We start from the raw sequence: 18291 nt of genomic DNA, 5'->3' as shown, positions 1-18291 counted from the left end.
TAGCACAGTTTTACTGTAGAGTGTTTATTATTTTATTTTTTTTTCGTTATATCTTTCCACTGTTACCTTAATAATTATTACAAGTTAACAGTCATTATTTTTAGATATTAATTACATTTAAATATTAATTTATTACCGTGAATCGGCGTTATGTGACCTATACGTACGTGTATTGCAAATATTTAATTTATACCAGGGCTTGGAAGGTACTTCTAGTGAAACGAAGTTCATTATTTCACTTTTTCAATTTTTCTCAGCCTCTCTATTATTATTATTCTCTGAATATTATCAACACTACAGTCTGTAATTGTAATATAATTTATCATTTGGCTTCGTGAAACCTCTAGGAAATTACAGGTTTTTTGTTTGTTTTTTTTTTTTTTTTGTTTTTTTTTTTATACTAAATGAAAAAATGTATGTTCAACAAAATACTTTGACGTACTTATGTGCTAGTAGTTAGACATATTATTATTAATAGTAATAGTATTATTTCATAGGATTGCTCTTTTCTCGAACACCATAAAGAATGAGAATAGAAAACAACAGCTACTCCACAATATGATACAAACACATAATATTTAATGTGCACACTCGTCGAAGCACTTAGTAATGCTGCGATAAATTAATAACTTCTTTTATGCTTCAACCGAGTATACAGTTTCGTAGTCATGACCTCAAGGATTGTGCTATGAAATCAGGAAGAGTTGAAAAAAAAATTTGTGCTACAATTAAAACAAAACTTCGAGCAATGATAACATTTTTACATACAACTTTTAATCGACTATTTAGCCCATCTGTTTCAGCTTTTTTCTGTTGCATATTTTTGTTTCTTATAAAGACGTTCAAACCAACAAACCTTATGAGTGTAGAACCTACTGATAGAACTTATTTACAATTCTCAGAGTAATAAGTTTCACTTTCTTATCATATGAAATAACTTCAGCAATATTGTTGTACGAATGATTCATTATGGTTTTAAGTGTTGGCGAACGATCCTCAATCATTTCTTAGTTGAAATTTTTTTTCTTCTTTTTTTTCAACGCTGAGTATGTAGTAATACACAACAGTATTCATGACTACTAACATGCACACAATTATACATCGTTGAACTCTACAAAAATTTGTGGACTAATATTCCATATTGAAGCCCCCAACCTTATTATAGCAGTCTTACACGATACCTTAACGTCTATTATTATTCAATTGTATACTCTATATAATAGTCTCAATGACAATTCGCGAACAAATTTTTCAACTTAAATATCTAATGATTAACAAATGTTTTTTCGAGAATTCCGTATTCATAATATATACTAGATCTCGTTACTGATGTGCCGATATGTGTGAACGATACCACCGTAGAAAATAAATTTTTAAAATTTATCGAGGAGTCAAAATGTATTTACAAACTTAAATTGTCGATAAGAAAATAAAAAAGTCAAGATTTTACGTGAACATTTACTGGATATAAGATTAACATATGTTATCCGTCTCACAGGGATATATACTTATGATGCAGAAACTGTTGAAATAGACGGTCAAATTGAAATTACAGAACAATCTGTTCACGCTGAGAATATTAGGTTCGACTAGAAAATAAAAATGCATCGAAAACTAGCATTTTGAATGCGAGAATAGAATATTTGTTCGCTTTTATAATACACGGAAATTGCCGACCTTTATATAATGTACGATAATGATAATTATTACAGGGTAAGAACAATTGGCTTTATATTGAACTATATGCATATTATTATTTCTTTCTACACTATATTCTACAGTAACGCGAATAGCTTAAATTAGCCATTTCTAATATATCCTAGACGTTTCAGTTATCACGTTTTCTATTAATAACAATGTACAGACGTTTTAATTGATTAGTATTGTCCGTTTTATTTTTTGTGGAGTTGTTTTTTTTTCTTTCATTCTGTCTTTTCTTCGTTACGCCATTTTTTGTTCAGAATTTAATCACAAACCTCTGGAAATAACTACAATACTGAAAATAAAACTTTAATGACATTTAAACGGTAAACATAAATGATTTGGCAGTATTGGGAATAAAGGTGTGTTAGAACAAACGATGGATCAAACTTTCGGAATATTTCTGTTCCTAATAGCGAACTCAAATCGTTACACCACGGAACTTGCTACGGCAAGTTGATAATTAAAAATAAATCATCGAATGGTTTGAATGGAATCTAAAAGAGACATGGAGGCTCTATGCGTATATTTGTACATCAATCTTAGCATTTCATAAATAAATCTAAGCCACTTTCTATATGAAAATAGTTCGTAAATATCCCGAAACCTCTTAACGAAGACCGCAAGTTCTACCAGTTGACCATTTTCAGTATATTATCATTAATTATAAGGTATTCATTAGCAATATTTATTTTCTGAATATATAATTGTTACTATGGTCGCTACTACACTGCCTAAATGCACTCATAGGATATCGATGCTCTGATTTTAGGAGAGGCAACAATCTTAACGTACTGATGTAAATTTCTATTGAAAATAAAAACTCTATGTATATTATTGTACAGTTATATAACATTGGATAAATAATATTGTATATCGATAATGTCACCGTAACAGTATTGAAGTAATATACATGGCTTAGAGTTCAAGCAATAATAATAGTAATATAATAAGAGCTATTTTCTGATGGTGACAAGACAGTGATCGGGCGTAGCGAAATGAACTATATTAAATATGAAATATTAATCATTACATAGGTTTTATAAGAGGGTTTCATAACAGGGAGTTTTGTTTGTCACTTTGCTCTCTATGACGATTAATCTAACTTTGAGCAGGAAAAAAATTTGTGTGATATGAAGTCTGTACTACATGTATAGAAAACATAAGCAAAATGAAAAATAAAGTTTTATTAACAGTGAAGAGATATGAAAAGAAAACATATATATAACATATTATATATTAAATGTGGGATGTCAAGTTTTGCATTTTTGATTATCGTTTTCTTGGTTCGTTAACCCATTTATATTACATCCATAAATCGATATTAATGAGATGGAAGTTCAATAAATTTTTGGTGCCGAGCAATCATTGATGGGTCCACTAGTTTTGCGCAGAGCGGTACCTCTACGTATTTGATCCATTAAAGAATCCCTGACCTGCAGGGGATCTAGATCCACCATTGGAATTCTGTTACCCATTATGCGTCTAACACTAGCTGACCTACTGGCTGTGTTGAGTACACCTTGATTTTGTACGCCTTGTTGTTGCTGAGCAAGCTTGGCGTTTAATGTACCAAGGAAGCTCGAGGGAGCTCTGGAATTTCTGTTAGATTGCTGTTCGACTGAGTGTCTTCTCGATGTCTTTGGACTTCCGCTATTGATGCTAGCATTTGTATTACTGGCTACATTATTAGGCAACAGAGAAGATGGGACTAATTTAGCGCTTAGTACTGCCATAAAGCCCTGTCCAACACCACCTGGTCCTTGACCTTGTACTTGACTGTGGCTTTGTTGTCCAGTTAATGATGATGCGGAACTACGATCCTGAGAATGTGACCGAATTGTACTAGTACGGTCTATACTTTGAGTACGTCTTATCAATGTATTAGTCGTTGCGGTTGTAGAGGCGACTGTCGTGGATACAGAATTATTATTTTGTTGAGAACTGGCTAGTTTTCTAAGAAACGAAGGACTTGCTGGTGTATGACGAAGCTCAGTTAATGTTCTGACCGTCTCCGACACGGATATCGATCTGTCAATAAAGAATTGGTTGAAAATATTTCTGTTGGTATTTTCATATATGAGAAATGCCATCAAAACTCACCGTTGTGGAGTCGGCGTGGGTGTCGGAGAAGTGCTTTCAAGAAGAAATGCCGGAGGTGGTGGAAGATTATCAGCTTCATCATGTGCTTCATCTCTGGTCACATCTTTTTTGTTATCATCATTGTTTGTAGCGTTGGGATTATTTATAAGTGCATTAAATGTGCCGCCAATTATAGTTGATGTGCGCCGGACCGGAGGAGCAGGCCTTACAGCTTGTTGCATTGATCCTCTGCGAGGCAGAAGAGTAGCACTCTTGTTTTGGTTGTGATTTTGGTTCTGCTGTCGCGCAGAACATAAGCCCGTTGAAAGAGCGGCTGAAAAATTCAATACAACACAGGTGAACAATGGTGAACTCGTGACAAGTTAAACTTGTGTACAAGAGGATAAGAAACTATTTGAAAGAATGAGAGTATGAATGATGGAAAACAAATCATTATCACACTTGGAAAACTGTACACAATAGACATTCGATTATACATAATCACTTTGATGATAACGCTAGACACATACGTTTTACGATTTGTTTGTCTCACAATTACTTTAGCATAATAGTATGAATAACTGCTATTTATATTTATAACTGCTAGTCTTAAATATTGCTATTTTAAATTTAGGAGTTTGATGAGTTTAAGCAAATTATACAAAAACAGAAAATGCGCAAATCGATAGCTCACGGATGCAACAGCTGACGTAAGAAAAAATTACGATACATCTTAACCAACTGACTAAGGTTCCAAGAGTTCTATGAAGACTACTATCCTAAAGGATAAGAGCATCAGTGTATGAACTGCCACTGACTGCTTGTTACATATGGCAGAATTTTGAGATAATTGTTAGGGGCATTCCCTTTTGGCTTGTTTGGAACTAAGGCCTGTTTGTATGAAGATCGATTTTGATGACCATTTCACGGTTGATTGAAACTCGAAACATACGAAAGTCTTTAAGATCAACATGTTAAAGACAAAAAAAATCATCATCCTAGAATCGTTTTGAGCGACTCCTCTGCAGTAACTGGATACGTAGGAATACGACAATAGCGTTTGAAATGCCATGAAAGGAAATTTCATGGTTTGGGGCTGTAACTTTTGATCCGTTGCTCGCAGCGCATTGGGACTGCGCCTATTCGATTTTTCTCGCAAAATTACGTCAGAATTGCGACAGAAAAAATTTATTCCAGCACTTTTCAAAATCACGAAAATTTTCGCCAAAAATACAAAGGGGTTAACCTTCCTTTTTTTTTGACCAAAAAATCTTTTGTCTCAGAATTGATTTGTATGACCCTTTCCCGACCAATTGGACCCTCAGGAACTCAGAAAACGCAGCGAAAAGAGCGTGGGACCAACAGGGGAGAAATTACGAAGGAAAAAGCACCTGCTGAAAAATGTCGAAAATACTACTTTTCGTTTTTTGGCTCTAACTTTTGATCCGTTGCTCGCAGCGCATTGGGACTGCGCCTAATCGATTTCTCTCGCGAAATAACGTCAGAGATGCGCCAGAAAGAATTTATTCCAGCACTTTTGAAAATCGCGAAAATTTTCGCCAAAAATACAAAGGGATTAACCTTCCTTTTTTTTTGACCAAAAAATCTTTTGTCTCAGAATTGATTTGTATGACCCTTTCCCGACCAATTGGACCCTCAGGAACTCGGAAAACGCAGCGAAAAGAGCGTGGGACCAACAGGAGAGAAATTACGAAGGGAAAAGCACCTGCTGAAAAATGTCGAAAATACTAGTTTTCGTTTTTTGGCTCTAACTTTTGATCCGTTGCTCGCAGCGCATTGGGACTGCGCCTAATCGATTTCTCTCGCAAAATTACGTCAGAATCGCGCCAGAAAGAATTTATCCCTGCACTTTTCAAAATCGCGAAAATTTTCGCCAAAAATACAAAGGGGTTAACCTTCCTTTTTTTTTGACCCAAAAATCTTTCGTCTCAGAATTGATTTGTTAGACCCTTTCCCGACCAACTGGACCCCCAGGAACTCGGAAAACGCAGCGAAAAGAGCGTGGGACCAACAGGGGAGAAATTACGAAGGAAAAAGCACCTGCTGAAAAATGTCGAAAATACTAGTTTTCGTTTTTTGGCTGTAACTTTTGATCCGTTGCTCGCAGCGCATTGGGACTGCGCCTAATCGATTTCTCTCGCGAAATTACGTCAGAGTTGCGCCAGAAAGAATTTATTCCAGCACTTTTGAAAATCGCGAAAATTTTCGCCAAAAATACAAAGGTTAACCTTCCTTTTTTTTTGACCAAAAAATCTTTCGTCTCAGAATTGATTTGTTAGACCCTTTCCCGACCAATTGGACCCCCAGGAACTCGGAAAACGCAGCGAAAAAAGCGTGGGACCAACAGGAGAGAAATTACGAAGGGAAAAGCACTTGCTGAAAAATGTCGGAAATACGAGTTTTTGTTTTTTGGCTCCAACTTTTGATCCGTTGCTCGCAGCGTATTGAGACTGCGCCTAATCGATTTCTCTCGCAAAATTACGTCTGAATTGCGCCAGAAAGAATTTATTCCAGCACTTTTCAAAATCGCGAAAATTTTCGCCAAAAATACAAAGGGGTTAACCTTCCTTTTTTTTTGACCAAAAAATCTTTTGTCTCAGAATTGATTTGTATGACCCTTTCCCGACCAATTGGACCCTCAGGAACTCGGAAAACGCAGCGAAAAGAGCGTGGGATCAACAGGAGAGAAATTACGAAGGGAAAAGCACCTGCTGAAAAATGTCGAAAATACTAGTTTTCGTTTTTTGGCTCTAACTTTTGATCCGTTGCTCGCAGCGCATTGGGACTGCGCCTAATCGATTTCTCTCGCAAAATTACGTCAGAATCGCGCCAGAAAGAATTTATCCCAGCACTTTTCAAAATCGCGAAAATTTTCGCCAAAAATACAAAGGGGGTAACCTTCCTTTTTTTTTGACCAAAAAATCTTTCGTCTCAGAATTGATTTGTTAGACCCTTTCCCGACCAATTGGACCCCCAGGAACTCGGAAAACGCAGCGAAAAGAGCGTGGGACCAACAGGAGAGAAATTACGAAGGGAAAAGCACTTGCTGGAAAATGTCGGAAATACGAGTTTTTGTTTTTTGGCTCCAACTTTTGATCCGTTGCTCGCAGCGTATTGAGACTGCGCCTAATCGATTTCTCTCGCAAAATTACGTCTGAATTGCGCCAGAAAGAATTTATTCCAGCACTTTTCAAAATCGCGAAAATTTTCGCCAAAAATACAAAGGGGTTAACCTTCCTTTTTTTTTGACCAAAAAATCTTTTGTCTCAGAATTGATTTGTATGACCCTTTCCCGACCAATTGGTCCCTCAGGAACTCGGAAAACGCAGCGAAAAGAGCGTGGGATCAACAGGAGAGAAATTACGAAGGGAAAAGCACCTGCTGAAAAATGTCGAAAATACTAGTTTTCGTTTTTTGGCTCTAACTTTTGATCCGTTGCTCGCAGCGCATTGGGACTGCGCCTAATCGATTTCTCTCGCAAAATTACGTCAGAATCGCGCCAGAAAGAATTTATCCCTGCACTTTTCAAAATCGCGAAAATTTTCGCCAAAAATACAAAGGGGTTAACCATCCTTTTTTTTTGACCAAAAAATCTTTCGTCTCAGAATTGATTTGTTAGACCCTTTCCCGACCAACTGGACCCCCAGGAACTCGGAAAACGCAGCGAAAAGAGCGTGGGACCAACAGGGGAGAAATTACGAAGGAAAAAGCACCTGCTGAAAAATGTCGAAAATACTAGTTTTCGTTTTTTGGCTGTAACTTTTGATCCGTTGCTCGCAGCGCATTGGGACTGCGCCTAATCGATTTCTCTCGCGAAATTACGTCAGAGTTGCGCCAGAAAGAATTTATTCCAGCACTTTTGAAAATCGCGAAAATTTTCGCCAAAAATACAAAGGGGTTAACCTTCCTTTTTTTTTGACCAAAAAATCTTTCGTCTCAGAATTGATTTGTTAGACCCTTTCCCGACCAATTGGACCCCGAGGAACTCGGAAAACGCAGCGAAAAGAGCGTGGGACCAACAGGAGAGAAATTACGAAGGGAAAAGCACTTGCTGAAAAATGTCGGAAATACGAGTTTTTGTTTTTTGGCTCCAACTTTTGATCCGTTGCTCGCAGCGTATTGAGACTGCGCCTAATCGATTTCTCTCGCAAAATTACGTCTGAATTGCGCCAAAAAGAATTTATTCCAGCACTTTTCAAAATCGCGAAAATTTTCGCCAAAAATACAAAGGGGTTAACCTTCCTTTTTTTTTGACCAAAAAATCTTTTGTCTCAGAATTGATTTGTATGACCCTTTCCCGACCAATTGGACCCTCAGGAACTCGGAAAACGCAGCGAAAAGAGCGTGGGATCAACAGGAGAGAAATTACGAAGGGAAAAGCACCTGCTGAAAAATGTCGAAAATACTAGTTTTCGTTTTTTGGCTCTAACTTTTGATCCGTTGCTCGCAGCGCATTGCGACTGCGCCTAATCGATTTCTCTCGCAAAATTACGTCAGAATCGCGCCAGAAAGAATTTATTCCAGCACTTTTCAAAATCGCGAAAATTTTCGCCAAAAATACAAAGGGGTTAACCTTCCTTTTTTTTTGATCAAAAAATCTTTTGTCTCAGAATTGATTTGTATGACCCTTTCCCGACCAATTGGACCCTCAGGAACTCGGAAAACGCAGCGAAAAGAGCGTGGGATCAACAGGAGAGAAATTACGAAGGGAAAAGCACCTGCTGAAAAATGTCGAAAATACTAGTTTTCGTTTTTTGGCTCTAACTTTTGATCCGTTGCTCGCAGCGCATTGGGACTGCGCCTAATCGATTTCTCTCGCAAAATTACGTCAGAATCGCGCCAGAAAGAATTTATCCCAGCACTTTTCAGAATCGCGAAAATTTTCGCCAAAAATACAAAGGGGTTAACCTTCCTTTTTTTTTGACCAAAAAATCTTTCGTCTCAGAATTGATTTGTCAGACCCTTTCCCGACCAAATGGACCCCCAGGAACTCGGAAAACGCAGCGAAAAGAGCGTGGGACCAACAGGAGAGAAATTACGAAGGGAAAAGCACTTGCTGAAAAATGTCGGAAATACGAGTTTTTGTTTTTTGGCTCCAACTTTTGATCCGTTGCTCGCAGCGTATTGAGACTGCGCCTAATCGATTTCTCTCGCAAAATTACGTCTGAATTGCGCCAGAAAGAATTTATTCCAGCACTTTTCAAAATCGCGAAAATTTTCGCCAAAAATACAAAGGGGTTAACCTTCCTTTTTTTTTGACCAAAAAATCTTTTGTCTCAGAATTGATTTGTATGACCCTTTCCCGACCAATTGGACCCTCAGGAACTCGGAAAACGCAGCGAAAAGAGCGTGGGACCAACACGAGAGAAATTACGAAGGGAAAAGCACTTGCTGAAAAATGTCGGAAATACGAGTTTTTGTTTTTTGGCTCCAACTTTTGATCCGTTGCTCACAGCGTATTGAGACTGCGCCTAATCGATTTCTCTCGCAAAATTACGTCTGAATTGCGCCAGAAAGAATTTATTCCAGCACTTTTCAAAATCGCGAAAATTTTCGCCAAAAATACAAAGGGGTTAGCCTTACTTTTTTGCCGATTTTCGACCAAAAAGTTTTGGTCTCAGATTCAATTTTTATGACCCTTTCCTGACCAATTGGACCCCCAGGAACTCGGAAAACGCAGCGAAAAGAGCGTGGGACCAACAGGAGAGAAATTACGAAGGGAAAAGCACCTGCTGAAAAATGTCGAAAATACTAGTTTTCGTTTTTTGGCTCTAACTTTTGATCCGTTGCTCGCAGCGCATTGGGACTGCGCCTAATCGATTTCTCTCGCAAAATTACGTCAGAGATGCGCCAGAAAGAATTTAGTCCAGCACTTTTGAAAATCGCGAAAATTTTCGCCAAAAATACAAAGGGGTTAACCTTCCTTTTTTTTTGACCAAAAAATCTTTCGTCTCAAAATTGATTTGTTAGACCCTTTCCCGACTAATTGGACCCACAGGAACTCGGAAAACGCAGCGAAAAGAGCGTGGGACCAACAGGAGAGAAATTACGAAGGGAAAAGCACCTGCTGAAAAATGTCGAAAATACGAGTTTTCGTTTTTTGGCTCTAACTTTTGATCCGTTGCTCGCAGCGCGTTGGGACTGCGCCTAATCGATTTCTCTCGCAAAATTACGTCAGAATTGCGCCAGAAGGAATTTATTCCAGCACTTCTCAAAATCGCGAAAATTTTCGCCAAAAATACAAAGGGGTTAACCTTCCTTTTTTTTTGACCAAAAAATCTTTTGTCTCAGAATTGATTTGTATGACCCTTTCCCGACCAATTGGACCCTAAGGAACTCAGAAACCGCAGCGAAAAGAGCGTGGGACCAACAGAAGAGAAATTACGAAGGGGAAAGCACTTGCTGAAAAATGTCGGAAATACGAGTTTTTGTTTTTTGGCTCCAACTTTTGATCCGTTGCTCGCAGCGTATTGAGACTGCGCCTAATCGATTTCTCTCGCAAAATTACGTCTGAATTGCGCCAGAAAGAATTTATTCCAGCACTTTTCAAAATCGCGAAAATTTTCGCCAAAAATACAAAGGGGTTAACCTTCCTTTTTTTTTGACCAAAAAATCTTTCGTCTCAGAATTGATTTGTTAGACCCTTTCCCGACCAATTGGACCCCGAGGAACTCGGAAAACGCAGCGAAAAGAGCGTGGGACCAACAGGAGAGAAGTTACGAAGGAAAAAGCACTTGCTGAAAAATGTCGGAAATACGAGTTTTTGTTTTTTGGCTCCAACTTTTGATCCGTTGCTCGCAGCGTATTGAGACTGCGCCTAATCGATTTCTCTCGCAAAATTACGTCTGAATTGCGCCAAAAAGAATTTATTCCAGCACTTTTCAAAATCGCGAAAATTTTCGCCAAAAATACAAAGGGGTTAACCTTCCTTTTTTTTTGACCAAAAAATCTTTTGTCTCAGAATTGATTTGTATGACCCTTTCCCGACCAATTGGACCCTCAGGAACTCGGAAAACGCAGCGAAAAGAGCGTGGGATCAACAGGAGAGAAATTACGAAGGGAAAAGCACCTGCTGAAAAATGTCGAAAATACTAGTTTTCGTTTTTTGGCTCTAACTTTTGATCCGTTGCTCGCAGCGCATTGCGACTGCGCCTAATCGATTTCTCTCGCAAAATTACGTCAGAATCGCGCCAGAAAGAATTTATCCCAGCACTTTTCAAAATCGCGAAAATTTTCGCCAAAAATACAAAGGGGTTAACCTTCCTTTTTTTTTGACCAAAAAATCTTTCGTCTCAGAATTGATTTGTTAGACCCTTTCCCGACCAATTGGACCCCCAGGAACTCGGAAAACGCAGCGAAAAAAGCGTGGGACCAACAGGAGAGAAATTACGAAGGGAAAAGCACTTGCTGAAAAATGTCGGAAATACGAGTTTTTGTTTTTTGGCTCCAACTTTTGATCCGTTGCTCGCAGCGTATTGAGACTGCGCCTAATCGATTTCTCTCGCAAAATTACGTCTGAATTGCGCCAGAAAGAATTTATTCCAGCACTTTTCAAAATCGCGAAAATTTTCGCCAAAAATACAAAGGGGTTAACCTTCCTTTTTTTTTGACCAAAAAATCTTTTGTCTCAGAATTGATTTGTATGACCCTTTCCCGACCAATTGGACCCTCAGGAACTCGGAAAACGCAGCGAAAAGAGCGTGGGATCAACAGGAGAGAAATTACGAAGGGAAAAGCACCTGCTGAAAAATGTCGAAAATACTAGTTTTCGTTTTTTGGCTCTAACTTTTGATCCGTTGCTCGCAGCGCATTGGGACTGCGCCTAATCGATTTCTCTCGCAAAATTACGTCAGAATCGCGCCAGAAAGAATTTATCCCAGCACTTTTCAAAATCGCGAAAATTTTCGCCAAAAATACAAAGGGGGTAACCTTCCTTTTTTTTTGACCAAAAAATCTTTCGTCTCAGAATTGATTTGTTAGACCCTTTCCCGACCAATTGGACCCCCAGGAACTCGGAAAACGCAGCGAAAAGAGCGTGGGACCAACAGGAGAGAAATTACGAAGGGAAAAGCACTTGCTGGAAAATGTCGGAAATACGAGTTTTTGTTTTTTGGCTCCAACTTTTGATCCGTTGCTCGCAGCGTATTGAGACTGCGCCTAATCGATTTCTCTCGCAAAATTACGTCTGAATTGCGCCAGAAAGAATTTATTCCAGCACTTTTCAAAATCGCGAAAATTTTCGCCAAAAATACAAAGGGGTTAACCTTCCTTTTTTTTTGACCAAAAAATCTTTTGTCTCAGAATTGATTTGTATGACCCTTTCCCGACCAATTGGTCCCTCAGGAACTCGGAAAACGCAGCGAAAAGAGCGTGGGATCAACAGGAGAGAAATTACGAAGGGAAAAGCACCTGCTGAAAAATGTCGAAAATACTAGTTTTCGTTTTTTGGCTCTAACTTTTGATCCGTTGCTCGCAGCGCATTGGGACTGCGCCTAATCGATTTCTCTCGCAAAATTACGTCAGAATCGCGCCAGAAAGAATTTATCCCTGCACTTTTCAAAATCGCGAAAATTTTCGCCAAAAATACAAAGGGGTTAACCATCCTTTTTTTTTGACCAAAAAATCTTTCGTCTCAGAATTGATTTGTTAGACCCTTTCCCGACCAACTGGACCCCCAGGAACTCGGAAAACGCAGCGAAAAGAGCGTGGGACCAACAGGGGAGAAATTACGAAGGAAAAAGCACCTGCTGAAAAATGTCGAAAATACTAGTTTTCGTTTTTTGGCTGTAACTTTTGATCCGTTGCTCGCAGCGCATTGGGACTGCGCCTAATCGATTTCTCTCGCGAAATTACGTCAGAGTTGCGCCAGAAAGAATTTATTCCAGCACTTTTGAAAATCGCGAAAATTTTCGCCAAAAATACAAAGGGGTTAACCTTCCTTTTTTTTTGACCAAAAAATCTTTCGTCTCAGAATTGATTTGTTAGACCCTTTCCCGACCAATTGGACCCCGAGGAACTCGGAAAACGCAGCGAAAAGAGCGTGGGACCAACAGGAGAGAAATTACGAAGGGAAAAGCACTTGCTGAAAAATGTCGGAAATACGAGTTTTTGTTTTTTGGCTCCAACTTTTGATCCGTTGCTCGCAGCGTATTGAGACTGCGCCTAATCGATTTCTCTCGCAAAATTACGTCTGAATTGCGCCAAAAAGAATTTATTCCAGCACTTTTCAAAATCGCGAAAATTTTCGCCAAAAATACAAAGGGGTTAACCTTCCTTTTTTTTTGACCAAAAAATCTTTTGTCTCAGAATTGATTTGTATGACCCTTTCCCGACCAATTGGACCCTCAGGAACTCGGAAAACGCAGCGAAAAGAGCGTGGGATCAACAGGAGAGAAATTACGAAGGGAAAAGCACCTGCTGAAAAATGTCGAAAATACTAGTTTTCGTTTTTTGGCTCTAACTTTTGATCCGTTGCTCGCAGCGCATTGCGACTGCGCCTAATCGATTTCTCTCGCAAAATTACGTCAGAATCGCGCCAGAAAGAATTTATTCCAGCACTTTTCAAAATCGCGAAAATTTTCGCCAAAAATACAAAGGGGTTAACCTTCCTTTTTTTTTGATCAAAAAATCTTTTGTCTCAGAATTGATTTGTATGACCCTTTCCCGACCAATTGGACCCTCAGGAACTCGGAAAACGCAGCGAAAAGAGCGTGGGATCAACAGGAGAGAAATTACGAAGGGAAAAGCACCTGCTGAAAAATGTCGAAAATACTAGTTTTCGTTTTTTGGCTCTAACTTTTGATCCGTTGCTCGCAGCGCATTGGGACTGCGCCTAATCGATTTCTCTCGCAAAATTACGTCAGAATCGCGCCAGAAAGAATTTATCCCAGCACTTTTCAGAATCGCGAAAATTTTCGCCAAAAATACAAAGGGGTTAACCTTCCTTTTTTTTTGACCAAAAAATCTTTCGTCTCAGAATTGATTTGTCAGACCCTTTCCCGACCAAATGGACCCCCAGGAACTCGGAAAACGCAGCGAAAAGAGCGTGGGACCAACAGGAGAGAAATTACGAAGGGAAAAGCACTTGCTGAAAAATGTCGGAAATACGAGTTTTTGTTTTTTGGCTCCAACTTTTGATCCGTTGCTCGCAGCGTATTGAGACTGCGCCTAATCGATTTCTCTCGCAAAATTACGTCTGAATTGCGCCAGAAAGAATTTATTCCAGCACTTTTCAAAATCGCGAAAATTTTCGCCAAAAATACAAAGGGGTTAACCTTCCTTTTTTTTTGACCAAAAAATCTTTTGTCTCAGAATTGATTTGTATGACCCTTTCCCGACCAATTGGACCCTCAGGAACTCGGAAAACGCAGCGAAAAGAGCGTGGGACCAACACGAGAGAAATTACGAAGGGAAAAGCACTTGCTGAAAAATGTCGGAAATACGAGTTTTTGTTTTTTGGCTCCAACTTTTGATCCGTTGCTCACAGCGTATTGAGACTGCGCCTAATCGATTTCTCTCGCAAAATTACGTCTGAATTGCGCCAGAAAGAATTTATTCCAGCACTTTTCAAAATCGCGAAAATTTTCGCCAAAAATACAAAGGGGTTAGCCTTACTTTTTTGCCGATTTTCGACCAAAAAGTTTTGGTCTCAGATTCAATTTTTATGACCCTTTCCTGACCAATTGGACCCCCAGGAACTCGGAAAACGCAGCGAAAAGAGCGTGGGACCAACAGGAGAGAAATTACGAAGGGAAAAGCACCTGCTGAAAAATGTCGAAAATACTAGTTTTCGTTTTTTGGCTCTAACTTTTGATCCGTTGCTCGCAGCGCATTGGGACTGCGCCTAATCGATTTCTCTCGCAAACTTACGTCAGAGATGCGCCAGAAAGAATTTAGTCCAGCACTTTTGAAAATCGCGAAAATTTTCGCCAAAAATACAAAGGGGTTAACCTTCCTTTTTTTTTGACCAAAAAATCTTTCGTCTCAAAATTGATTTGTTAGACCCTTTCCCGACTAATTGGACCCACAGGAACTCGGAAAACGCAGCGAAAAGAGCGTGGGACCAACAGGAGAGAAATTACGAAGGGAAAAGCACCTGCTGAAAAATGTCGAAAATACGAGTTTTCGTTTTTTGGCTCTAACTTTTGATCCGTTGCTCGCAGCGCGTTGGGACTGCGCCTAATCGATTTCTCTCGCAAAATTACGTCAGAATTGCGCCAGAAGGAATTTATTCCAGCACTTTTCAAAATCGCGAAAATTTTCGCCAAAAATACAAAGGGGTTAACCTTCCTTTTTTTTTGACCAAAAAATCTTTTGTCTCAGAATTGATTTGTTAGACCCTTTCCCGACCAATTGGACCCCCAGGAACTCGGAAAACGCAGCGAAAAGAGCGTGGGACCAACAGGAGAGAAATTACGAAGGGAAAAGCACCTGCTGAAAAATGTCGAAAATACGAGTTTTCGTTTTTTGGCTCTAACTTTTGATCCGTTGCTCGCAGCGCATTGGGACTGCGCCTAATCGATTTCTCTCGCAAAATTACGTCAGAATTGCGCCAGAAGGAATTTATTCCAGCACTTCTCAAAATCGCGAAAATTTTCGCCAAAAATACAAAGGGGTTAACCTTCCTTTTTTTTTGACCAAAAAATCTTTCGTCTCAGAATTGATTTGATAGACCCTTTCCCGACCAATTGGACCCCCAGGAACTCGGAAAACGCAGCGAAAAGAGCGTGGGACCAACAGGAGAGAAATTACGAAGGGAAAAGCACCTGCTGAAAAATGTCGAAAATGCGAGTTTTCGTTTTTTGGCTCTAACTTTTGATCCGTTGCTCGCAGCGTATTGAGACTGCGCCTAATCGATTTCTCTCGCAAAATTACGTCTGAATTGCGCCAGAAAGAATTTATTCCAGCACTTTTCAAAATCGCGAAAATTTTCGCCAAAAATACAAAGGGGTTAACCTTCCTTTTTTTTTGACCAAAAAATCTTTTGTCTCAGAATTGATTTGTATGACCCTTTCCCGACCAATTGGACCCTCAGGAACTCGGAAAACGCAGCGAAAAGAGCGTGGGACCAACAGGAGAGAAATTACGAAGGGAAAAGCACCTGCTGAAAAATGTCGAAAATACTAGTTTTCGTTTTTTGGCTCTAACTTTTGATCCGTTGCTCGCAGCGCATTGGGACTGCGCCTAATCGATTTCTCTCGCGAAATTACGTCAGAATCGCGCCAGAAAGAATTTATCCCAGCACTTTTCAAAATCGCGAAAATTTTCGCCAAAAATACAAAGGGGTTAACCTTCCTTTTTTTTGACCAAAAAATCTTTCGTCTCAGAATTGATTTGTTAGACCCTTTCCCGACCAACTGGACCCCCAGGAACTCGGAAAACGCAGCGAAAAGAGCGTGGGACCAACAGGAGAGATATTACGAAGGGAAAAGCACCTGCTGAAAAATGTCGAAAACACTAGTTTTCGTTTTTTGGCTCTAACTTTTGATCCGTTGCTCGCAGCGCATTGGGACTGCGCCTAATCGATTTCTCTCGCAAAATTACGTCAGAGATGCGCCAGAAAGAATTTAGTCCAGCACTTTTGAAAATCGCGAAAATTTTCGCCAAAAATACAAAGGGGTTAACCTTCCTTTTTTTTTGACCAAAAAATCTTTCGTCTCAAAATTGATTTGTTAGACCCTTTCCCGACTAATTGGACCCACAGGAACTCGGAAAACGCAGCGAAAAGAGCGTGGGACCAACAGGAGAGAAATTACGAAGGGAAAAGCACTTGCTGAAAAATGTCGGAAATACGAGTTTTTGTTTTTTGGCTCCAACTTTTGATCCGTTGCTCGCAGCGCATTGGGACTGCGCCTAATCGATTTCTCTCGCAAAATTACGTCAGAATTGCGCCAGAAAGAATCTATTCCAGCACTTTTGAAAATCGCGAAAATTTTCGCCAAAAATACAAAGGGGTTAACCTCCCTTTTTTTTTGACCAAAAAATCTTTCGTTTCAGAATTGATTTGTTAGACCCTATCCCGACCAATTGGACCCCCAGGAACTCGGAAAACGCAGCGAAAAGAGCGTGGGACCAACAGGAGAGAAATTACGAAGGGAAAAGCACCTGCTGAAAAATGTCGAAAATACGAGTTTTCGTTTTTTGGCTCTAACTTTTGATCCGTTGCTCGCAGCGCATTGGGACTGCGCCTAATCGATTTCTCTCGCAAAATTACGTCAGAATTGCGCCAGAAGGAATTTATTCCAGCACTTTCAAAATCGCGAAAATTTTCGCCAAAAATACAAAGGGGTTAACCTTCCTTTTTTTTGACCAAAAAATCTTTCGTCTCAGAATTGATTTGTATGACCCTTTCCCGACCAATTGGACCCTCCGGAACTCGGAAAACGCAGCGAAAAGAGCGTGGGACCAACAGGAGAGAAATTATGAAGAAAACACCAGCAGCAAAGAAATGACGAAAAAAACTTCTTCGTCCCTTGGCCTTACCACCTGATCCGTCGATCTTAGCGTCTTTGGATGGCACGATATTGATATCTCTCGCAAAATCACGTCGGAATATCACATTGAAGAATGGATTTCAGTATTTCTGAAAATCTTCGAAATCTCCAGAAAAAATTTAAAATGAGTCACCTCCTCATTTTCATGCCAAGCAAAAAAATTTCCGTCCGTCAAACATGTCCTGGCTTCACTGAGCTTAACCCAGGTAATCCGAGGGGAAATAGTGGAAGGTTTGTGTGAAAATAACACAATATCAAGGTTACAAAATGCCAGCACAATTATGAGGAAGAAAAAATCAGCGGCTGCTATACTTCATTTCAATATGGATTTACAGTTCAAGTTGACGTATTTCGAATGCGTTTAACGGCTAGCATGCCACATATCACATGCAATTATAAATAAAAACACACAAAAACACTTTGCTTCCACGGAAAAGTAAAGAACTGGTATGAAATCGTGATGAGAGTTTCGCCATTTCGGTATGTCATGCCACTCGCATATATTCACTTGAATCCGAAATTTTCAAACATGCTTTTATTGAGAATTTCATTTAGAAGACGGTTGTTACATTTGTTTGTCACATTTCAGATCCATAGACCTACATATTTGGTTGGGATAAAGGTCAAAAGAACATGGCAAATTACCAAAAATAGGTGGTTTTTACAGGAAAATTGAAATGAAATAGAGTAATTTCCGAGGAAAAGGGGAACCACTGTGAAGCCTGCATATATCACTTGAAGTGAATGTAAAGACTGAGGTACATGCTTTCGCTTTATCACTTCACCTTATTGTACTTATGCTCAAAAAAAAGTCGTATGCACCTACGGTTATTAATTAACAATAACGCATATTAAAGCTTCACTGCATTTTATTTGTAGCAGTTCACAAAATTAGAATTTTCAAATAGCCATACCAATTCTTTATAATTGTTACATTACAATAGAAATGCTGTGCAAATAGACCAGAAGATGACAGCGGAAATGGGGATGCAGG

The 18291-nt window shown here is 39.3% G+C and overlaps 1 protein-coding gene across 3 annotated transcripts in view; it reads right to left on the bottom strand.

Moving 5' to 3' along the window:
• Positions 1 to 339: 339 nt before the first annotated feature.
• Positions 340 to 18291, bottom strand: part of LOC107227589 (protein MTSS 2) — a 52182-nt gene continuing 34230 nt past the window's right edge. For all 3 annotated transcript variants that reach the window (XM_046741792.1, XM_046741793.1, XM_046741794.1), the window contains 2 exons: positions 3805 to 4117; positions 340 to 3732 (listed from right to left, as the gene is read on the bottom strand). In XM_046741792.1, the coding sequence (XP_046597748.1) occupies positions 3042 to 3732; positions 3805 to 4117 (1004 nt within the window). In that variant the 3' untranslated portion in view covers positions 340 to 3041. The remainder of the gene's footprint in view (positions 3733 to 3804; positions 4118 to 18291) is intronic.

This window comes from Neodiprion lecontei, chromosome 5, assembly GCF_021901455.1.
Source record: "Neodiprion lecontei isolate iyNeoLeco1 chromosome 5, iyNeoLeco1.1, whole genome shotgun sequence".
NCBI classification, from domain to species: Eukaryota; Metazoa; Arthropoda; class Insecta; order Hymenoptera; family Diprionidae; genus Neodiprion; species Neodiprion lecontei.
Note: the sequence above shows the minus strand (reverse complement) of the source record. Positions and strands in the feature narration are given on the sequence as shown.